Genomic DNA, 24,644 nt, shown 5'->3' with positions numbered 1-24,644 from the left:
CGGCAGCCCAGCTGGAGGAACGGTATTCATTTGTTTTGAACCATGACACACAGAGCTCTCGGGGCTTCTGTCGTTTCTTCAGAGGTTACGGGAAGCCTCCCCCAAATTCACAGGGTTGTTAAGCGAGAAGCCATGGAATGTTAGTAGTCGCAGGCAGAAGGGATTGGACATCACTGAGTTGTTAATAATTTCAACCTGCCCCAATCTGGGTCCCTCAAAATGCTGTCCTGATATTCCTTGCTCACTGCCTTGGTCAGGCACGCATCCGCCAGCAACCGGGAAACCTGACATCTCTCCGTGAACAAAGGATCTGAGAACAGGTGGGCTCAGTCTTTGGGTGTGTTTTATTCACCTGTTGTGACCTTGGCGTTGTCACCTTGCTGTCGGGGAAACCTCACGGATATTGTCGTAACGGAAGGAAATGCTGTCTTCACTTGATAGTGACCACCTAGCCAGTAAGGCAGTGTCTCTTTGCTCAGAGAAACTAAAGTGGTTTGCTGAGGGCCCACAGCAAGTAAACTCTTCAGTCTTTAATAATACAGGCCTTTGGCTGCAAACCCCTCCCACCCTGATAGCTGGTGATGGACCTTCTGTAACACCGCAGACTCAGTTCGTCTCTCCATGCTAAAGCCCAGGTTAAAAGCTAATCGAGTGGCCCTTTGGTCCTCCAGATTATACCACCGTGATATCTGGAGATGAGAGGGAACCCAAATCCGGTGGTGAGAGAGGGAGAGAGACAGAAAGAGGGGAGAGAGGAAGCAGGGAGAAGGAGGAAGGGGAGGAAGAGGGAGGAAGAGAAAAGGGGAGAGAGAGAGAGAGGGAGGGAGGGATAGTGGGAGGGAGGGAGGGAGAGAGAAGAGTATTCCTCCTTAAGGCTTCAGTGGAGTCTGAAATGGGACTTGGAGTCCCCCGGGCCTTGAATGTCATCAGAATCTCTGTGCCTCCCTCTCAGCCCTCCCTTCAGTTTTTGGGATCTTTATCTAGCCTGGGAGAGCTGCTAGTCCTTGGGACAGACTACAGATTCTTAGGCCTGCAGATAAAGCAGCTCCTTATCTCTCAGTATTCAAAGACCTAAGATCCCACAACTCAAAAAAGCCTTTCTTCCAGTCCTATTTTCTCTGTGCAAATTTCCTGAAGTCTCTCTGAAGCTCAAACGCAGATCTTGGGCTCTTTGATTCCATTTGCATTTCTGCTAAAATAACTCAACCCCCGGGGCAGAGCCTTGGACCTGGCTGTGAAAGAGGCAGGGCCAGGAGTACAAGGGCAAGCTAGAGCTGGGGGTGAAAAACAAAAGTTAATAATTCACAGCGTCACACTTTCACAGAAAGGAGAAATAAATTTGTCAATAAAGAGAGGTGTTCAAGAGGGGGGAAAAGACCAAGCTAGATCCTAAAAGTGAACCTCTCCCTCTTCTTTCTCCCCCAGGAGGAAGCTCCCTGTGGAAATAGGGGGTTTCGGTCTCGGTTTAGCTCCCACAGGGTGTTCCAGCCCCTACACACTAGCCGTTAGGATCTGGAATGTACTGTCCTGCACATGCAGTCCCGTGCATTCTCTCATTTGAACCTGTAAGACCGTGGTAGGGTACCTCCAAGCAGATGAGGAAATGAGAATCAGAGAAACTAAAGAAACTGCTCTTCATACACAGCTAAGCATTTAAACTGGAACCTATTTTCTGCCAAGTCCAATGCTAATAATCACCACGGCCTGACAGTGTCTTTGACCGTGGTTGCTAACAGGGTCGAACGGTGGGAAAGTGACAGCCCTGCACAGCCCCGAGGTTAGTGTGTGTCTGGAGTAGGAAGGCCTCTTTGTGAGCTGGGCCCCGGATCCAGTTGTGTATGAAGTCCAAAACATCACAAGAATGAAAGCGGCCACACGCCATGAGAAGGTGGTGTCAGCTGTCACTGATGATGTCCCTTGAGATATGCCCACGTGTGCAGAAAATAGTTAATACAGCAGACCCGAGACTAGTGTCTTTAGAAAGGCTTGCTTTCAAGGTTGGCTCTTGGCTGGCATCTGAGAACTTGGCACTTCTAGGCAGAAGACTGGCTGCCTGAAGACGTCCACGTCCTAATCCCCGGAACCTATAAATATGTTACATTACCTGGCCAAAAGGGATTTTGCAGATGTGATTAAGGTTAAGGGCTTTGAGATGGGGAGATGATCCTGGATTATCTGGGTGAGCCTAATCTAATCACACGAGTCCTTAAAACTGGAGAACTTTCCCAGCTGTGGCCACACAGATGATAGAAGAGGGGCCAGAAGGATGTGACTTGAGATGAACGCCACACTCACTGTCCTGGCTTTGAAGATGGAGAAAGGTCTCGAAAGCCAAGGAATGTGGTGGCCTCTAGAGCTGGGAACGGCCTTCAGTTTATGGCCTGCAACAAAACCGCGGGACCTCTGAACTGAATTCTGCCAGCAACCTGAGTGAGCAGGAACCAGATCCCGCCCTGGGGCCTCCAGAAAGGAATGTGGCCCTGCCGACACCCGGCTTTCAGCCCGGTGAGGCTGCGCTGGACTTCTGACCTCCAGGGCGCCAAGAGAATAGTTTGTGTAGTTTCAGCCTCGAAGTTTGTGATGATTTGTCACAGCAGCCGTGGAAAATTAATACGGCACTTGACCTGTTCCCTAATTGATAAGAGTGGCCCGCTGTCCCTCACCTGTTTGTATAAATGTCACTTATGCTGAACACCTGCTTTCCTTCTGGGAATCTGGAATTTGTGTATGTGCTAGGTAGAGGGTGCCTAGTAACCATTCCCCAGTTAAATACACACACACACACACACACAATCTTGGACACTGAGTGAGCGTCCTCGGGCAAAAAACGTCCCCTGCATATTGTGCATTTCTACTCCTGAGGAGGAGTGTGCTTGGTAAACCCCCCTCACAGAAGGGAGCGAGCATAAGGAAGCCTCAAGACCCCACCTGTGTCTTTTTTTTTCCTTGTTGATTTTATTGTACATCTGGTTGCTGTAACAAACCTTAGCTGTGAGTACAATTATATACTGAGTCCCTTGAGTCCTTCTATCCAACTCAGGGGATGTGTGGGTGGTCTTGGGGACCCTGGAAACGATGAGGGATGGCAGGCCGCATTTTGAGGGGCCAGTAAGTTCCAAAGTGCTACAGCAGATGTGATCTGAAGGCAGGCCTTTTTGGTCCATGTCTCACTTTGGGTTGGTGACAGGAGGCTGGGACCCTACACGGCTGGCTTCCCTGTTGCGGAGCAACAGTGGTGTTTTCCAGAGCAGAGGAGGAGGGGGCTCCGAATGGGAAGTGCCATGACACCCACAGCAGAGGCGCACCTGCTCCCTCTGGTGGTCCGCGCCTCCACCGTTGTAGCCAGAGATGGGGACGTGCCATTCAGTGACGCGCAGAGCAAGTCTCATTCGAAGCTGCTGGCTGAGCCTACTGCTAGATGTAAAAGTTCAATTCCGATAGACCTTCAGACCCAGTGATCTGGAGCAATGCCACTGTTGGAATAGTGCATACATTCCTCCCCGAAATATGTCCTGAGTGCAGAATTTTTTCAAGAAAGCAACTGTCTGAACAGTAAAACCTGGTGGTCCGTGCTTGATTGTCCTTTCCCTCTGAATAGAGACACTGAATGTGACTACTGAGGCCGAACCCTCCTGGAGGGGAGTCAGAAACCCTACATGGGGGCGCCTGGGTGGCTCGGTTGGTTGGGCGTCTGCTTTCAGCTCAGGTCATGATCCCAGGGTCCTGGGATTGCGCCCCACATCAGGCTCCTTACTCAGTAGGGAGCCTGCTTCTCACTTACCCTGTCCCTCTGCCTGCTGCTCTCCCTGCTTGTGCTCTCTGACAAATAAAATCTTTAAAAGAAAAAGAAAAGAAAGAAACCCTACATGAACTCGTAGTTTGGTACAAGGGAAGCTACCCCTCTTTTGATCTCTCTTACTTAACAAGACATCCCCAAAACGGTACCCCTTGGGCTTCTCCTGAGAGTAGGGGCCCTAAGTCTCAGTGAAAATTTACAACTACATAAGGAAAGTAGCAGCTTAACTTGTCCCTTCATTAGTGGATTGAGGCACCAAACTAGCTGCTGGGGTATACAGTGATAAACCAGACAGACATGGTCCCTACCCCTACGAAGCGTCCAGCCTAAAAGAATCCTCCCATCTGGTAGTACTGGTTAATAAATATGGAATTTAACAGAGTTAGACAGACCTAGATCACCAACAGTGCCTGGACCATATCTAGAACCTATTGCTAGAAAGGAAGGGACATGGGATTTTGAAACACACGTGCTCAATATCCTCTCCCTGGAGACAGAACTGTGCCCCCTGCCCTATTCGGCCTCTTCTGAGTAGCCTTTCTAAATTTCTGGAATCCCTGCATCAAGTCCTGCCTCCCCAAGGTGGAAAGCAGAACTCAGCGTAGGGGAGAGGTGTGAGCCCTAGGCTCCTCCCATCAGAGGCAGAAGAGAGAAACAAGTGAGGATATAATTTTCCAGGGGAATCCGTGCCTGGTGAAAATCGTAGAGCGGGACTAGAGATCCCGAGTTCTCACAGGCACTTGTAGGAGATGTCCTAGTGGCGCGGTCCTGAGGTTCATCTCAGCAGCGCCTGTCCTTGGAATAGGTGGGATTGCATCAAGCTCTGGCTGTCTAGCCCCCCAAGCCAGATGCTGTCCCCTGTTGGAGATTTTCCAGAGCTCTACCTAATAGCCATTCACAAAAATCCCTTTTCTTTTTTAAAGATTTTATTTATTTGAGAGTGTGTGTGTGTGTGAGAGAGAGAGAGAGAGAGAGAGAGTGCAAGCACAAGTGGGGTGAAGGGCAGAGGGAGAAGCAGGCTCCCCGCTAGGATTGATCCTGGGGCTCTGGGATCACGACACGAACGGAAGGCAGACGCTTAACCAACTGAGCCACCCAGGAGATCCCAAAAACCCCTTTTCTGCTTCAAGAAGCTAGAACGGGTTCTGTTGCTTGCAACTAAGAAGTCCGATGGATAAAGAGAGGTCTAAAAACAAACAAGAACCAGTCAGTGGACCGTTTCTCCTTGACACTGTCAGGGCTGGGGATCTGGATCTAAGAGCAAAGATGGGTAAAGAGTAGAGGACTGGAGGCCTCGTCTAGCTATTTATAAAGTCTCACCTGCCTATTTATAAAGTTGTTTATTCACTTCAACTCTTTTCCTATTTTAAAAGTCATAGGTTCCCCCCAAAAATAAAAATAAATAAAAGTCATAGGTTCACCACCCCACTAAGGCCTGAACTCATATACTCACCTACAAAGACCATTGAAAACAGGCCTTACTGGCATCGCTATTCCTGCATGGCAGACACTGACCACAAGATGGCGAAAGAGATTATCACATCAAGCCAGCCTGTTCCCCCCGCGCCACCATCACAGTAAAGAGAACATTTATTGAGCACTTAATGTGTGTCAGGAACTGTTCCAAGAGCTCTAATGGGTTGTCACTTAATCCTCACAATAATCTTATGAAATAGGTACCATTTCATATGTGAGGAAACTGAGACACGGACATAACCTGTTCACCTGTCTCCAGCTCATACGGACATATCATGTATCCATTATTCCATCCAATATGCCATTAGCTATCATCTGTATCTAAATATCAATTTATCATCTAGATCTTGTTTCATAATATTTTATTTTCAAGTAGGCTCCATACCCAACATGGAGCTCGAGCTCCGAACCCCAAGATCAAGAGTCGCACACTCTACTGTCTGAGCCAGCCAGGCACCCCTCATCTGTATCTTTTGATTTCAACTTTTCTTCATTATAAAAGTAACACATGCACCTGGTAAAAACACTCAAATGGTAATGACTGGTAAAAATTTTAAAAGTCCTCTCTCCTCCCTGCCCACGAACTCAGTTCCACAGCCTAGGGATGACCACTGTTAGTTTCTTGGGTACCCACCCATAGATTTTCACGGAAATGAAAATTGGCTACTCTTTGATATTCATAGAAAATGAACATGCAAGCGTCTTTTATACATATATTCTACACATACACACAGCCTCACATCACACGCACTGTGCTCCAGCCTGAACCTCTGCTTGGAGCTTCATCTTGGCCATCAGGCGCAGCCTGGGGCTGCTTTTGCCCGAGGAACTCATTTATGGGATTGGTGTGACGGTGGCTGCACTCACATGTGCACTAAAGAGCAAGTTGGCTGCCCTGGAGGCCCAGGTGACAGTGAGCACTGGGGAGGAAGGCTGTCATTAAACTGCAGGGAATGGGGAGATGTGACCCAGGGCGAGTGAAGTCTGTGGCCGGTTCTCAGGCAGGGTTGGCCCATACCTCTGGTATATCCTGGCCTCTAGCCCTGGTCCTCGAGAAAATTCAGATTTGGATACAACCAACGTTCACAGTGCCTTTGGGACAGGCCTAGTTCTTTCCTTTGCACACTGCATTTTTTTTGTCTCAGTCTGTATGGAACCCCCGTAAGGTAGGCATCCTCTCCATTTTACAAGCAACAAGGCTGAGACTCAAACAGCATCAGCTACGTGTTAAAGGTCAACACACAGCTTTTAAGTAGAACCAAGAGCCAAATCAGCTCTTCGATTCTCTTCCAGACCACTGTCCACTGCACTTCAGCAAAGGCCGCTGCGGAGAGATGGCCTTGTACCCCACCCCGTATTCTTGGACTACAGGCTTTGCAACCCCTTGTACAGCCCTGGTCTTCCTCGCCCGTCCTTCCCTTCGTCCATGCAGCTTCCCCCAGCACTGCGGGGCCAGGGACGGAGGAATAGCCATGTCCAGAAACGTCTCTGGGGCTGGGAAATGTGCGCTGAGAGGCCAGGTCCCGAGGAGCAGTCAGAGACCGTGATAGGCCATCACCTCCGCAGCTGAGCCTGCCCCCAGCCCTGTACCCGGCTCCCCTCCCACCCCAGGTTCTGCCCTTCCCAGAGAAAGATGAAGCCCCAGGGCCACCCTGGGGACAGGCCCTGACCCCAGATCCCGAGGGGGGCAGAGCTCCCCCAGGCTGCTGGCTGTGAGGAGGCCCGTCCGTCCCTTTGCCCATCTCAGCGGTGCTCTGCGCAATCTGTCTTGCTCACCTCCGCCTCGGGCTCCCAAGGCCGCGGGGGGGATGAGGAGTTGGCGGGGGGGGGGGGGGGGGGGGGGGGGGGGGGATGAGGAGTTGGCGGTCGGCCTTCTGGCCGGGCAAACGCTGAGCCACCCAGGGGGCAGCGGGAGGGACAAGGCAAGACAAGGCCATGCCTACGGCTGAGAAAGGGGAAGACACCGCCCCAGGACCCTCCAGTCTGGCAGAGCCCGGGGTCGGGTGGGCAGCAGGGGGGAGGGGGGCCCCCCGGGGAGCAGTCGTGTAGTGGAGCTGCCGGCAGGGGGAGGGGGCGGGCCTGGGTCTGAGGGCCTCGGAGAGCTGCTGCACTGAGGGCCGCTGGCACTTGTGGAAAGTGGCCACAGGTGCTGGTCCCAGGGAGGCAGGACAGGAGCTCACAAGCACATAGCCCGTGCTCAAAGATCAAGGAGCGTGTGTTCCCGGCAGAGTCTGTTCCCTGAGTCCTGGGATGGCTGGCCTCGGCCCAGTAGACACTGGCTGGCTCGTGGGGCTGTGCCGCCTGAGTATACCCTAGCGGAGCTGTGCGTGGTTAGCGCCGGACATCGCCCCTCAGCCTGGCCCCTTCCTGCAGGGAGGAGGTGGTGCCTCGGCCTCCTGGGGTTAGCCCCAGGACTGGGTGGTCAGGATCAGGAGCCTGAAGGCGGACAGGATGCCTGCTTTCCGCCGGGTTGGCTCTGCTGGTTCTGCCAGGGTACAGGGAGAGTTAAGCCCCTCGGGTGAAGTAGACAGACGGGGGGGGGGGGGGGGGGTGTGCCACATCCGCCATGCTCTGCGGGTTTGTTCTACACACCAGAGACAATGTAGGAAGGGCACAGTGACTACAGCTGAGGACCCCAGAGCCGCCCTGATGCCTCCCCTTCCTGAGCCACCTCTGGCTTCAATTCCTTGAGGCACCCCAGCATCCTTGCAACAGATCCCTGACCTTGTGGCCTGCAATGAAACCCTCAAATTGGTTCCCTGTGGTCATGAAGTACTTAGTTTAGGAGGACCGTCCCATCCAGCTGGCACCTCTCTCCTCCGCCCAGAGGACAGACACAGAAACAGAGTATGGTGTCCAGGTTGTACTAGATTTCCCTGCATCTACAGCAATCCAGGACCAGGTGATGGACCGGGAAGGATACGTGTCCGAAGGAAAGACTGGAATCAGTGCTCGGTCACCCTAATGGCCAAATAGGGGACCCCTGGCAATGAGGAAGAGATCAATACAAACATTTTGATACCTGAATTTGACATTCAAAGAAACAGCAAAATCAACACCATGGGAAAAATACAACAACTGTACCATCAATTTTTATTTTAGACAGGGAGAGGGAAGAGAGGGATACAGAGGGAAGGAGAGACAGAGAACACACACAGGGGAGGGGCAGAGGGAGAGACAGCGACCTAAAGCAGATCCCTCGCTGAGCACAGAGCCTGGCCCGGGGCTCGATCCCACAACCCTGAGATCACAACCCAAGCCAAAATCAAGAGTCGGACACTTAACCAACTGCACCACCCAGACGCCCCATTTTACCATCAATTTTTTTTAAGATTATTTGTCTGAGAGAGAGAGAGAAAGAGAGAGAGAGAGAGAAAGGGAGAGAGAGAGAGAAAGGGAGAGAGAGAGAGCACACACAAGCAAGGGGAGCGGCCGACAGAGGGAGAAGCAGACTCCCCACTGAGCAAGGAGCCTGATGCAGAACTCGATCCCAGGACCCTGGGACCATGACCTGAGCTGAAGGCAGATGCTTAACAGACTGAGCCCCCCACATGTCCCTACCATCAATTTTTTTATCATGAAATACATATGGTGAATGGGAAGAAGGGCACTTCATCATAATCTTTTCAAGGCTCTGAGCCTCTAAGGATCTCAATGTGACCCTGGCGGAATGTCTCCATTAGCTGTTCATCAGGCCTGGTTGCACCTTGGGCAAGGAAGGAAAGCATGTGAGAGTTGCGGTTTCTCCTAGTAGGGTTTCACATGGTCCCTTACACACAAGATGGCTGCAAAGTAAGTGACCACAAGCTTCTCTTTAAAAATACTTTTCTGGGGCACCTGGGTGGCTCAGTCGATTAAGTGTCCAACTCTTGATCTCAGCTAGAGTCTTGAGTTCAAGCCCTGTGATGAGCTCCACACTGGGCATGGAGCCTACTTAAAAAATAAAAATAAAATAAAAATACTTTTCCAATCTAATAGATCTTTATCATTTTAGAAAAAGATCTAGTCATGGTCAAAATTCAAAAATCAGGGCGCCTGGGGGGCTCAGTAGGTGAAGCTACTGCCTTCAGCTCAGGTCATGATCCTGGAGTCCTGGCATCGAGCCCTGCATCAGGCTCCCTGTACAGTGGGGAGTCTGCTTCTCCTTCTCCCTCTGCCCCACCCCATCACTCGTGCTCTAATAATATCTTTTTTAAAAAATTCAAAAATCATAGGGGCACCTTGGTGGCTCAGTCGGTTAAGCATCTGCCTTCGGCTCAGGTCGTGATCCTGGAACCCTGGGATCGAGCCCCTCATCGGGCTCCCTGCTCAGAGGGGAGTCTGCTCCTCCCTCTGCCCCCTGCTCTTGCTATTGCAAATAAATAAATAAAATCATAAAAAATTCAAAAATCATAGAAAGGTATAAAAGGAAAAGTAGAAGTCCCCAGTCTGCTTTCTTTCTTTTTTTTTTAAAGGTTTTATTTATTTATTTGACAGAGAGAGAGACAGCCAGCGAGAGAGGGAACACAGGCAGGGGCAGTGGGAGCGGAAGAAGCAGGCTCCCAGCAGAGGAGCCTGATGTGGGGCTTGATCCCAGGACTCCGGGATCACGCCCTGAGCTGAAGGCAGACGCTTAATGACTGAGTCACCCAGGCGCCCCCCCAGTCTGCTTTCTAATCTTACCTCTTCTCAGAAATTTCTCTTTCAGTCCTCCAATATTGGCCTTCCCACATTACTGTGGAAAGGCGTCCCTGTCCCTATCTAAGGCCAACCCCTCTATTTGTGCCTGGATCCCATCCTTATGGCCTTATCAAGGTCTTCCATCCTCTCCTGTACCATTCTCACCAGCACACAAACTTGCCTTAATATCAATCAAAAAATAATACCCCCTCCTTGCCTCATGCCAGCCTCCTAAATTTCCATTCCCTTCCTCCTCTCATCAAAACTCCTCAAAATACATTTTCTCATCACCATATCTAATTTACTCACCTCCCATTTCACCTTGATCCTCTTCAGTCAGGCTTTCCTCCTACCATGAAACTAGCTCTTATCAAGGTCTCTGCTGACATGCATCTTGCCAAATTAACAATTTCCTATACCCTCTTTGCATGACCTCTCACCACTTTAAATTGTTGACCACTTAATTCTTTCAACACTTTTATTTCCTCTAGATTTCCCTGATACCACACTCACCTAGTTTCTACCTCTTTCTGGTAGTCCTTTTTCTCAAACCTAAATTCTTCCTGGACTCTGCCTGTGGCTCTCTCTTCTCCATATATAACCTCTCCCTAGGTGAGTTCCTGGGGATCCATGGCTTCAAAAGCTGTCTACATGCTTAATGAATTTCAAATTTATATCACTCTACTAAATTCATTGTATCCAAATGCCTACTGACAACAAGACAATAGGCAACAAGTAACCTCACTTTTTACAGAGATAGGAAAAATATATTTCCTCATTACGCTAGCCTAAGCCGTCTGCATAAAAACAGGATTATTAGTTTGAAAACCCCTTAAAGAAGTCTATTGAAAAGAAAATCCCTAAGTTGTGGGTTGTCAACTCAGTGGAGGCTGGTGTGAAAGAAAGCGTCCCTACTCTGAGTCGGAGGAGAGGTTATGTTACCCACCTCAATTAAAATCAAGTGCATGGAGATCTGAGAAAGCCACTAAAAGACATCTGGAATGTGTTTAAGAAAGGAAGACTTGGCATCTCACCAGCTGTATGCTCTGAGCTATAGAAAATCAGAGACCCATTCCAGTGCTGCAGTGAGAATGGAGTGTGATGACCAAGTTTTTAGAGCTTAAAGTGTATCCCCTGGAGACCGAAGCCTGGTTTTTGCCTGGAGAAATTTCAGAGAAAGGCTTGTAGAGCAGCCTGGGACAGCTGGGAAGAAAGTAACCACAGCGTAAGGACCTGCTGTACCACCACTATATGACATGGCAAGAATGAACTCGTTTCCTATAGGTCAAGTGGATGCTTGAAAGGCCACAGCACTTGAGCCACTGACCAAGGGTCCTTGCCTTGTCAGGGCAAGGGGACCACAGCACAAAAGTAAGTGCAGGATGAGAACACTAAGTTAAGTAGCATATGTAACCTACATTCAACAAGTGCATACACAATCTTTTCAAGCACATAGGCAATTTTTACAAGAACTGACCATATCCTGGGCCATAAAAATGCCCCAAATTTCAAAGAATTGAAATATACAGCATAGATCCTCTGACTGAACAATTATACTGAAAAGACTGCATTCACAGTTGCTGAATACACAGTTCTATCTATTTCTATTAGGTAAAATTTATCACGGTGTGCAAATCTTACATACCCTTCCTTACTGATTTTTGTCTGCTTACTCTGATACTGATTTCTACTTGTGATTCTGCCATTGTTTTCCATTACATTTTGAAGCCCACGCTATGACGTTCATATTTAAAACTGTTAAATATTCCTGACAAATTGAATTTTTCTACATGAAATGGCCCTTATTCTCTAGTAATGTTTATTTATTTGAAAGCCTATTTTATCTATTTCGTGCAGATTATCTTTTGCCCATCCTTTTACTTTCAAATTGTCTTAATTCTTAGGTGTTAGCTATGTCTCTTATCATCAGCTGTATCCGCTGCTTGTGCCGCATAACAAAAAGACAGAAAATGTTCAAATGTTTAAAAATTAAGGCATATACTTAGAAGTAGGCCATGGTTCAAAGAAATCAGAATGAGAATTAGATAATATTCTGAGTTAAATAACAAATATACTATATATCAAAACTTGCGAGATGAAGCTAAAGCTCCATTGAGGAAGAATGTTGTAATTTAAAAGTGTACATTATAAAGGCTGAAAATTGGTTGAGCTGAACATTTTTTCAAGGAGTTAGAAAAAAGAACAGCAAATTAAACAGAGAAAGAACAAACATAATAGAGGCGAGAGACAAAAGTAATAAAATAAAGAACAAAAACAGAACAGGATCAGCATAGGCAAAGGCTGGTTTATTTTGAAAAAAACCCAGTAATGTTGGTAAACCTCGGGTGACACTGGTTAAGAAAGCAAGAGAGAAGGCACAAATTATCAGTACTAAGAATTAAAATGACAGCATCACTACAGATCCTGCAGACATTAAGAGAATAATGAGAGGATATTATGGACAACTCTGTAATGAAAATTTGGATAACATGGCCAAAGCCCTATAAAAATAAAACCCAAACCGACCAAAGAATAGAAAATATTAAATCACTAATTTCAAACTTTCCTAAAAAGTAAACTCCAGGCCCAGATGGTTTCACTAACAAATTCTATCAAACATTTAAGAAATAATTCCAAAGTTAGATGAACTCGAACCAGAAAACAGAAAAAAGAAGATATATACCTCACTGCATTTCTGAAGCCAGAATAACCTGGTATCAAAGCACAAGACGGAGAGTACACAAAAAAAGTATGGGCCGATCTCACTCACGAACAAAGATGCAAATATCCTGAATAAAACATTACAGAGGGGAATCCAACAATACATAAAAAGGACAATATAGCATGACTTAAATTGGGTTTATTCTAGGAATCCACATTAACAGATAAATGAAAAAACCTCTTAAGATCACCTCAGTCGATGCAGAGTAAGTGTATGATAATATTCAACAAATATTCGTGGTAAATACTCTCAGCAAACTAGGAGTAAAAAGAACTTCCTTAATCTAGTAGAAGATATCTAATTTTAAAAATCTATAGTATACATCATAGTGAAATGTTGAAAGAGAAATCAGGAATATACAAGAATGTCTACTATCATCCCTTCTATCCAACATTGTACTTGAAAGGATGTGGCCAGTGTCATAAAGTAAGGACAAGAACTACAAGGTAGAAAGATTCAAAAGGAAGAAAGAACACTGTTATTATCTGCATATGGGATGACTGTGTACATAGAAAATCCAAAACGACGTAGACACACACTATCAGAATAAGCTTAGCAAAGTTGCCAGACAAAATCATTACACAAAAACAAACAGCACTTCTGTAGACCAACTCTAAAGTTTTTTTTTTAAAGATTTTATTTATTTATTCGACAGAGACAGAGACAGCCAGCGAGAGAGGGAACACAAGCAGGGGGAGTGGGAGAGGAAGAAGCAGGCTCATGGCGGAAGAGCCTAATGTGGGGCTCGATCCTATAACGCCAGGATCACGCCCTGAGCCGAAGGCAGACGCTTAACCGCTGTGCCACCCAGGCGCCCCAGACCAACTCTAAATAGAACACAGAGGTTTTTTTTTTTTAAGATACCCTTTATAATAGTATCAGGTTCCTCTGAACAGATTTAACAAAAGATATGTACGACGACGTCCGAGCAAACTTGAAATCTTTATTGAGAGAATTTAAGCCAAGTTATCCATGTAACAAACTGTATGTGTGGCTTCAGCTTCTCTTCTTTTTAACTTATGACTGTCCATCACCTAAAACATAAACTAACCGTTGGGTACATCACTTAGCAAAACTTTACTTGGACAATAACAACAGTATACAAAGGACACTACAGCTCTGGTTTTATAAGATGAAACAGAGCCCTAATCACTGCATAGACTTCTATGCTAATGTACATTTGCAGGCATATAGGCACTAACTTTTTAAATGCATCACTCTTTTTGGTGTATGAAGAAACACAGATTTCTCAAACCCAGAACAGATTAAATTCCACGAGCTTATTTAAAGATAATTTTAAGCAGGGAGCAAAATATTCCAGTGATTTCAGTTAAAAGAAAATCAACCAAGTAGAAACTCCAAGAAGCCAAACAAACAAGCAAACCCAGTGTCATTCAAATTCATTCACTTCAAAGAGTCTTCTAATTATCCATATTAGCGAAAATAATAATGTCATACTTGGAATTGTTTTAACTAAAGAGGGCAAAGGACATTATTCCATTTGGTTTGTCTCTCTTGTGCAAAATTATTTCGCTGATCTCAACCTTTATATGGTCTATTTATAGTATGGCGGCCATTTTGTTCATTTTCACCTATCGTCCTGGTGTAAAGCAGTCAATAGCACTCCCTTTAACTCTCAAGAGTGTCCTGGTTTAGATGATGATAATTACATGGTCACTAAAAAAAATTATAGATCATACTAATTATAAGCCACTACCATCATAGATGACATTAAAATGTGAAGGAAAATATTACCATTTCTCATTGGCAGAGCTCACAATTTAAAAAAAAAATCAATAAACTAACCTATAAAAGCCAAAACAAAGAGATCTCATATTACTTTTCGGTATCTAAAAGATATAGTTATTTTTGAGAAACAGTTTAGGCAAATTAAAAGAAAATCAATACTACTGTGTTGTTTAGATACCCAAATGGTACTTGGGTATTTTAAATAATTTATATACTTTAAAAAGTATTTGACTACTTGCATTGGGTTTCAAAGGACTTCTATTCCAAAGTAATAATACTTCCATGTTTTATAATTCAACAACATGGCTTTGACTTATTTTTTTTGCTCTGGCATGGTCTTTGAATCAAACATTTGATGTCTGAACTACCTTTCAAATAAACTTTGTATTTGTGATTTCTTACAAAGGTATGATAATATTGCAAAAAGAACCATCCCACGCCTTGTATTTTTAATGGATAACTTACCTGTATCTTGAATTTTAGCAGGTGCTACCTTAGATGGAGTCTTCCCTTTCACATCAGAACCATCTCCACGCTCACCCCCAGTCTTTTCCAGACACTTTTCCTGGCTTTCACCTTCCAATTCAGGTTCTTAAATAAATAAACACAATTATTAATGTAGGCAGTACACCACAAATTAATGTTATCAAATAAAGCTCGGTAGTTTAGTACTGTAAAAAATGTTATGTATGAGAATGCAATGAGCATTAAAAAGTTTTCTGCTAGAAAATGAAGTTGTGTTTCTCATATATTATCTCCTCTGTGAAGTGTTTCCTTTTCTAATGTTTTAAAGACCACTTAGTTGTCACCTTTGTAACCTATATACACTTCTATTATTGCACTTATTAGATCAGCCATTTGTTTACATGAATTTCTGGCAAGATTGTGAGCTCAAGACAGAAATCATCCTCTCATTTATATTTTTATCCTCAGCATCTAGTACATTACCTGCCACCAAGCAGGCCCCAATAAATGACTGAAAAAAGTCATTACAAATAGTAAGATGAGACAAACCCAACCTGAGGAACATTTTACAAAACAAATGGTTTGGACTCCAAAAAATGTCAATCCTGAAAGCCAAAGAAAGACTAAAGTACGCTTCTAGGAAAAAGGAGTCCAAAGAGAGATGACAACTAGATACAATGGGTGGTTCTGGGTTGGATCCTGCATCAGGAAAAAATAATGGTAAAAAAGATATTACTAAGCCAACTGACAAAACTGGATATTACTAGGCCAACAGACTATATATTAGATAATAATGTTTTCTTAATGTTAAAGTTCCTAAATTCGATCATTGTACTAGAGTTATGTAAAAGAATATCCCCCTTTCTTTAGGAAACAGATACTGAATTACTTTTAGAGTAGAGTTATATTTGAAACTTACTTTCAGATGGTTTAGCAGTAATAATATGTGTATTATTATCTATGGAAAGGGTGATTATGTGGCACAAGGTTAGCAATTAGTGAACTGAGATAGAGGATAGAAGAATACACTGTATTTTCTTTTTTTAAAAAAACATTTTACTTATTTATTTATTTATTTATTTGACAGAGAGAGACAGCCAGCGAGAGAGGGAACACAAGCAGGGGGAGTGGGAGAGGAAGATGCAGGCTCCCAGCGGAGGAGCCTGATGCAGGGCTCAATCCCAGAACTCTGGGATCATGCCCTGAGCCGAAGGCAGATGCTTAACAACTGAGTCACCCAGGCATCCCCTAGAATACACTGTATTTTCTTACAACTTTTCTGTAAACTTTAAATCTTTTCTAGGTAAAAAGTTAAAAAAAAAGAGTATGTGATAACTAGGGGCACCTGGGTGGCTCAGTCAGTTGAGCATCCGACTCTTGGTTTTAGCTTGGGCCATGATCTCAGGGTCGTGGGATCAAGCCCCACATCGGGCTCTGCACTCAGCAGGGAATCTGCTTGAGATTCTCTCTTCCCCTCTTCCCCCTCTTCCCCTCCCCCCACTCACGCACGTGCCCCTCTCTAAAGTAAATCAATTTAAAAAAGAGTATGTGACAACTAGATTATGGTTCAGGAAAACAAAAATATTGAAGACTTTAACAGCAACTAGAAAGGATTTCACATTTTTGTTTCTCTATGATTTTCAAAAATTACAATCTAAGAGCTAACAAAAATATATCTAGGTCTGCTTAAATGTTTGATGCAACGACTTAAGCAGCCCAGAAAACAGCATTCAAAAAAGGCCAGATTTAACTAGGGATGTAGTGTAAATTCTATCTAAATTTACTGTTGTTTTCCTTGATTTGCTAATATAGAGCCTTGGCAAGAATTGTTACTTTCCAAGCATGCCAAATAATCTAAAAAATGGGATGGTAAAGTGCTGAAAGAAAAACTTACCAGAGAGGGACTATAGTCAGCTGCAACTACACCTTCCCGTTACCAAACAGGTTTCCAGCCAATTTTCAGGGAACCCTTTATCTATCTCTATTACTAACATAACCTCATAAATGAAATACAGCATGTTTCTCCATCCCCTCTTCACCTTGAACCACACGGCTCCTTCTCTCTCGTCCAGTCTCAATATCTGGGTCCTCAGTTGGTGGTTCCTTTCGTTGTGGTGTTTTTTTACCTGGTTGCTTAGCCTTGGGAGAGGGCAGGTGCAAATAAAGGGTATGGATATTAATACCATAATGATAGAAGGCACAAATATACATACTACACGGAGGTAATTAACCACAAATCTGAATTTTTCCCATGCTCTTCTCTGTAAGTATTCAATAAAATTACTCTTTCTATACAGAAAATATTCTAAGAAAGGAATTATCTGCAAGGACCAATAATTCTAGAAACCTTTTTAATCTTTTCTGAGATGTTATTTGTTTATTAATAAGTACAATAGGAAAGTCTCAATTTACATATCCAGGCAACAACAGAATATAAGTCTTTTTGCTCAGTCTCTTGTGGGATTAATTTTTCACCCATGTTCAGCAAGAAAGTCCTTTAAACAATAAATCTATATTGGTTCAACAACTTTTTCAATGGTTTTTCATAAAAAATTATTTCTGCCAATGGAAGTAAGAAGTTAAAGCACTCACAACCCCAGGTTCATCCAGCTTAGAAGGCTTTTTTCCATCTCCCTTTCCTCTAGATCTTGATCTTACTCGAGCACTCATATTTCTCACTGAAAGTAGAAAATTGTTAACTGAACACTGTAATAAAACAATAATTATACTGGACTATCTTCATGGCCACCTACTGATTATAAATTCTTTTTTTACATTTGTTGAGATTTCCAATATAAATCTTGAATTAATAACAACTGCCTATTTTCCAATCACATCAATTCGGCTGTCTACAAAACCTTTGTTTCACAGCAATTCGGTAGACAAGGGACCTTCTAGTACTTGAAAAAAGACCTACAACTTTCCTAAAGAGATTTAGTTTCACAATTGGACCCCCCACTATGAAGAAATTTTGTAATATACAGCCCTGTCCACCTCACCACTGACCATTCTCAATTTCGCACTGTGTCAGCAGTTTCAGATACCTCCAGGACTCAGAAGCCTCCAATAGCACCCCTTAGACAGCCCCCATCTTCATCTGGCACCCTCGCATCCACAGCCCATCATCCTCCCTTTCCCAGCCCCACCACCACAAGGGCCATGGTGGCCATACCTGTGAGGAGGATGAGGACCTCAAGGAACTTACTCCCCAGAGACCAGGAACCACACTGCCCCTACACACCTAAAGACAGACAGCACCCTCCTCACGCTCACTCAAACTTGAACCCCTGGGCAGACTAATCTGTGGACCTACTGATTGAGTCTCAGTGACAAAAAATCCCCAGGGTAAGACTGGACCTGCTCAGCTCAGCACCCGGAACGCGTTGCACACGCCCCCACACCAACCACCAAGGAGAAAGTGCTGGGCGCTGAGCATGTGCACTGCATCCTACAAGAGCCGTAGGGAAGGGCTTTCCTGCCCCCTCACTGAGGCCTCACCGAAAATTCCCGAATCTGCCCTCTACCGGCAGTTCCCGGTGCCTACAAGACCCAGATACCTCAAATAACATCACCAAGATTTGCCCCATCTTCATCTGATCCCCCCCCACCTGCCCACCATCCTTTGTCTCAGCCCCCCCCCAACAAAGACAAAAACCACGGCAACCACAAGATGTATGAAGAGAAAGGTGATTACCTCAAGAACCTTCCTCCTCACAGACAAGGAACTATACCACCCTTATCTGCCTGAAGCCCGCTTTCCTCACTCACTCACACTTAAACTCCTGGGGGAATGATCAAGTTTCAGTGAGAAAGAATCCAGGCAGAAAAACGTGGCCTACACAGCTCTGTACCCAGGGCTTTTTGCACATGTCCCACATCAATGGCTGATGGGAAGGCGCGCAGCACTGGGCATGCGCACAGCCTCAGCACACGCCACGTTGCACAGCTTCCCCTCCCCCCACCCAGGGCCGCACCGAAAATCCCCAAATCTGCCTTCTTTCAGTTCTGGTGCCTCCAGGACCCAGATACATAAAATGATGACCCAAGCTCTGCCCCATCTTCATAGGACCCCCTCCCCTCCACAGCCCACCATCCTCACTTGCTCTCCACCATGACGAGAGCCATGGCGGCGGCAACGTCTGTGAGAACAAAGACCTCGGGGGCTTTTCGCCTCGGAGGCCAGGAACTACACCATCCGGACCCCCCAAAGCCCACTGGCTCCCTCCTCACACTCACATTTAAACTTCTACACAGACTGATCTGGAGACCTACCTATTGAGTGTTAGCAAGAAATAATCCAGACAGTAAGATGCGACGGGCACGGCACTGCACCCAAACACGTTGGACACGCCCCCACACCAATGGCTGATGGGAAAATGCTGGGCACTGGGCATGCGCACTGCATCCTGCACGTGCTGTGTGGGTGGGGCTTTCTCATCCCTTCCTCCGGGACCCCACTGAGGATTCCTGGATCTGCCATTTGTCGGCAGTACCCCGTGCCTGTGGCACCCAGATATCTCAAATAACATCCCCAAGACTCACCCCAACTTCATCTGACCCCTTTGCAACCCACCGTCCTCCCTTGTCCTGGCTCCGCCACAACGAGGGCCGTGGCAGCCACAGGACCGTTGATAAGAAAGATGACAACCTGGAGGAACTTCCTTCTCAGAAACTACAGCTCTCGCTGCCTTGGTCCATCTGAGTCTTGCTGGCTCCCCCTCACACTCATTCATTCACACCTATTCACATTTACGCTTGCCGAGAGACAGCAGAGAGCCTACTGGAGAATCAGAAAGGGAATGAAAATGGTATCTATCTTCCGTTGCCACCTAAACACAACCTCTGCGGAGTCAGCTTCACCAGCCAACCCCACACTTTGGAGGTATGTGTAATAACACCTGTGGGTATGCACGGTGATGTGTGTGTCACGTAGGCTGTGGATCCAACCTTCCCCAACCAAGTAGAGATTCTGCCCCGCCTGGAGCAGGGCATTGTTTACAAGCCCTGGAAGACTCGTCCTTCCCTTCTCCACCCCCAAAATATTTTAGTGTGTCTAGGACTGTTCCCAGCCCTGCATTTCACCTGCCAACTGACCCTCCAGATTTTCTCCTCAGTGCCACTGTCCCAGGGTCCCTCAAGAGAATCTTTAGTCTCCCCAGGGATGTGTGAAAGCTTTTAGGCTCTGAAAGTGTGCAAAGCCATTTTAAGCATGAGAGGAATCCAGAAAATGTAAAGAAAAGAATTGATAAATCTGAATATATAAGCTTTAAAACTTGTACACACCCTGTAACCCAGCACTTCTACCTCTAAAATTTTATGTGAGGGCACCTGGTTGGCTCAGTCCGTTAGGCGTCTGCCTTCCTCTCAGGTCATGATCCCAGGGTTCTGGGATGAAATCCTGCATCAGGCTCCCGGCTCAGTTGGGAGTCTGCTTCTCCCTCTACCCCACCCCCCCCTGCTCATAATCTCTCTTTCACTCTCTCTCTCTCTCTCAAATAAATAAATAAAATCTTTAAAAAAAATAAAATTTTATGTTACAGAAACTGTCTTGGATGTGAACAAAGATTTAGATACATGGGACTTCCAAAGCAGCTTAATTTATAAAAGAACGGTCATGGACTTGCTATATAAATAAACTGCAGCACATTTGAAAATGAAATGTGGCCGCCCATCAAAACCAATACTGAATAATATTTGCTGTCATACTGGTGCTGCTCACAGTGAGTTATTAACTTGAAACAGCTGGTTATGTAGCGTTGAGTATGTGTAGCATGATCCCAAAAGAAGAGAGAGGCTTTGGAAAAGTTCACCCCCTCCTCCTCTCAGACAGCAAATACACTGTTTTCCTGAAGCCAGCATGTTCCAGGGCTCCAAAGACACATGGTACTCCGCGGGTAACACAGCAGATAAAATGTAGTCCTCAGGGTTGTAGGTTTCCTGCATCTGGTAAACCTCCAAAGGCTTCACCATCACCTAGGTGGTCTGGTCTTCCACTGTCAGGGAAAGAGGGAGGGGAGGCGAAGGGAGGAGGAGGACAGCAGCCCACTGCTCCTGCTTCCGGCAAACAAAGGTAGGTGGATACCTACAAGACGGAAAGGAGTTTGCCCTGCACTTCCCTATCTCCACCCCCCACCAAAAACCCTTTCTGTCTTTCATTGCCAGACCCCACAGGTTACCTTTAGAGAAGCACACGTTCTTTGAGAGTTAGAAAGATCCCCTGTGGCAGAAGTAGAATTGTGAAATCCCTCCCTCTCTTCTTCCTTCTCTCCCTTCCTCTCACCCTCCCTGTCTCATACAGACAAGATCTAGAGTCAATTTAGAGCCAAGTATAAAGAATATATAATTATTCCTTGATCTCACGAATTAGGGACAACCACTTTTAATATCTAATCAGGAGCTGTTCCTACAACTCAGATCTTCATGTGTATGAAATAAAAGATTTATTGAGAAGGACTGAGGTCTCATACTCTTTAATCAGCATGAACTGTGGGATCTGACCTCAGTCTCATGTTTCTCCTCAGGTAAGCTCTTTTATTGGCTCTTGGTCATTTCCTGTTATCTCTTGGAAAGGCTATCTGGGGCCCAGCTGTCTCCCTGACCTTGGTGCTTTGTCTATTGGCAGCCACTGTGTTCTCTGGGTAGGATCAAGTTTCTTCAGGACTCTGGGAACATGGGATCCTGTCTATGTGAGAGCTTGGAGTCTAACCTGGGAAAAAAAATCCAATTTGCCCAGTGCTGCAAGGCTTCCGGGTAACCTCATACTCGGACAGCACTATGCAGAGCAACCACTCCGACCAAGGACAATCAGGTACTCCCAAGCCCTTGTCTGTATCATTGTGAAGATTGTAGATATCATTTCATTTTATTTGTTTTATGGCACAAGTAAAATCTGCTCCTTACAAATAATTCAGTCACTAAGAATTGCCCAGTCCCACTGTCATGTCATTATTATTTAAATCCCAGCATGAGGTCATCTAACTCTGGGTAGAATTAACACCTGGAAGTAATAGCATTGTTGCTAGGACCACTGAGGGGAGCCACAAGGCCTCCCTTTCTGCCATTCCTGTCCCTCCCCGCCCTCACCACAGCAGAGGGAAAAGAGACTTTTTGTCCACCCATTTACCATTGTTGGAGGTGATAATCAAGAATGGGGACTAGCGACTGGGCCCAGTCTGGAGTGGAACAGGTATCAAGGTCCAATCCCAGGCCAATGCCCAGGTGGTACATGGGCCAAGGGTGAGCCCTTTACAGACTGTCCAAAGACCCAGTGGGAGAAATGTGATATGTGCTACCTGGGTCAGCTATGAGCGGGATGTACAGACACAAGGCCATGGTAAAGCCGTGGTGAGGTGGCAGCTGTGACTGTACTGGGAGTGGGTGATGACCCAGCCTGTTTCCAATACCTGCAGGAGGGGAAGATTCGGGGTCACATACTGACTACAAGTGTGTGCTTCAGAGGGAGATGATGGTGGTGGGGAGTACTCTGTTCTTCCCTGTCTCCTCGTCTTCTGGCCTAGGTCCTGCCCCTATGGGTCTGAGTATGGACCAGACCTGGGCGTTACTGCTCACAACTACCGCCCTCTTGTGCAGTAGGGAGAAATCCCAGCAGCTAGCCTTGGAGAGAGAAAGAAATAGAGGGTACAGCTAGGGTGTATGAGTTGTGTCTGTGTTGAGCCCCAACAGCTCGTGTAACCCATCCCCACCCCTTTAGATGAGGGAGAGGAAGCAGGTTCAGAGGTTCAGGATAAACTCCTGACACTGTCAGTATCTCTCAATTAGTAATGCACTAAGTGTTCTTTCCCAGCAATCTGCCTTTGGGGATTCATTCTAAAGGTGTATTCATCCAAGTAGACTGCGGTATATACACAAGTTGTAAGAATGCAGAAAGGGTCTGTGTGTTCAGTAATGTATTTGCTCAGAGGAATTGCAGTAAAACTAGACAATGGAAGTTTTGCAGCCATTGAAGAATTAAATAAATTAACATATTGGTACATATTGATGTCCATTAATTAAACAATACCAAAAAGGCATAGAACACTATAGTATGAGTCTATTTTAAACAGACACATGTGTGTCTATGTGTGTGTTTTATGTTGATTATTCCTCATCTTTTGCTATTACGAGAAAAATAGGAATGAACATCTTATTCTTGTGCTGTAGCATACTTTGCTGATATTAGAATGTATTCCTGAAAACTGAATTGCTGGATGAAAGGAAAGTGGGGGCTTTAAGTGCTTTTAATTTGTATTGCTAGATGACTCAAAGATATGAGAAACCATTTTACACTCCAGCTTATGTATAACAAGGCCTGTTTTCTTTCTCTTTTTTTTTTAAATTTTATTTATTTATTTGACAGAGAGAGACAGCAAGAGAGGGAACACAAGCAGGGGGAGTGGGAGAGGGAGAAGCAGGCCTCCTGCCAAGCAGGGAGCCTGATGCGGGGCTCGATCCGAGGACCCTGGAATCATGACCAGAGCTGAAGGCAGACGCTTAACTGACTGAGCCCCCGTTTTCTTTCTTTTCTTAAAAGATTTTTTTAATTTATTTGAGAGAGAGAGAGAGAGAGAAGTTGGGGGAGGGGCAGAAGGAGAGGGAGAAGCAGACTCCCTGCTGAGCAGGCAGCCCGACTCAGGGCTCTATCCCAGGACCCTGGGATCATGACCTGAGCTGCAGGCAGACGCTTAACTGACCCAGCCACCTAAGTGCCCCAAGAAGGCCGGTTTTCTTCCACCCTTGCAATTGCTGGGTGTAACATTAGTTCTTTCTCTGCTATTTTGATGGGAGAAAATGGTACCATGCAAGTACCTGAATTTGCATTCTTAATAATAAAGTTGAACATTATTACTCAAGTAATTCCTGCTCATAGTACAAAATCCATAAAGTCAGAAAGGGGAGAATTGAGAAACAACCCTGGGATTCCAGACATTCATTAAAAACCTCTCTTCTGGGGTGCCTGGTGGCTCAGTCAGTTAAGTGTCCAACACTTGATTTCGGCTCAGGTCGTGAACTCCGATGGTGAAATCAAGCCCCATGTTGGCTCCACACTAGGTGTGGAGCCTGCTTAAGATTCTCTCTCCCTTTCTGGGGCGCCTGGGTGGCACAGCGGTTAAGCATCTGCCTTCGGCTCAGGGCGTGATCCCGGCGTTCTGGGATCGAGCCCCACATCAGGCTCCTCCGCTATGAGCCTGCTTCTTCCTCTCCCACTCCCCCTGCTTATGTTCCCTCTCTCGCTGGCTGTCTCTCTGTCAAATAAATAAATAAAATCTTTATAAAAAAAAAAAGATTCTCTCTCCCTTTCTTCCACCCCTCCCCCTCCTCTGTCTCATTAAAAAAAAAAACTCTCTTCTCTTTGTCATTTTAATGCATATATTTCCATATATATGTCTTACACGTTTGTTCTAGATTATCATCACGCTGCAGCAAACATCCTCATGAATTATTGCCTGCCTACTTAATGATCTCTTTAGGAAAAAAATTCTACATGAAGAAATAGGGGCTTAAGAGTATTTACAACTTGCCTGACATCACACCCTCTGGCAAGGTATTCCAGGAATTAAACCCATCTGATTGCACTGCCTTTGCTCCTTTCTTTACATTGTGCTGCCTCATGGATCTGCTAGTTCCCTTGAATCCTTTAGCTCAAGAAGCTTAGCAACCCCATGACCATCATCCACAAGAGGTGATGTGGTGTAAGTACCCATATGTGCTGGATGCAGCACTGGCACAAGTAACATCATGAGCTAAGTCATGGAAGCTGGTAGGTCCTAACATGCTTGG

The 24,644-nt window shown here is 45.6% G+C and overlaps 1 protein-coding gene across 1 annotated transcript in view; it reads right to left on the bottom strand.

Moving 5' to 3' along the window:
• Nucleotides 1–13,578: 13,578 nt before the first annotated feature.
• The window catches only part of PAGE4 (PAGE family member 4), a 132,896-nt gene continuing 121,830 nt past the window's right edge, over nt 13,579–24,644 (bottom strand). The window contains exons 4-7 of the mRNA XM_048213339.2: nt 17,460–17,545; nt 16,907–17,006; nt 14,868–14,993; nt 13,579–13,687 (exon numbers count right to left, since the gene is read on the bottom strand). Coding sequence (XP_048069296.1) covers nt 13,671–13,687; nt 14,868–14,993; nt 16,907–17,006; nt 17,460–17,545 — 329 coding nt within the window. The 3' untranslated portion in view covers nt 13,579–13,670. The remainder of the gene's footprint in view (nt 13,688–14,867; nt 14,994–16,906; nt 17,007–17,459; nt 17,546–24,644) is intronic.

Source organism: Ursus arctos, chromosome X (assembly GCF_023065955.2).
Source record: "Ursus arctos isolate Adak ecotype North America chromosome X, UrsArc2.0, whole genome shotgun sequence".
Taxonomy (NCBI): Eukaryota; Metazoa; Chordata; class Mammalia; order Carnivora; family Ursidae; genus Ursus; species Ursus arctos.
Note: the sequence above shows the minus strand (reverse complement) of the source record. Positions and strands in the feature narration are given on the sequence as shown.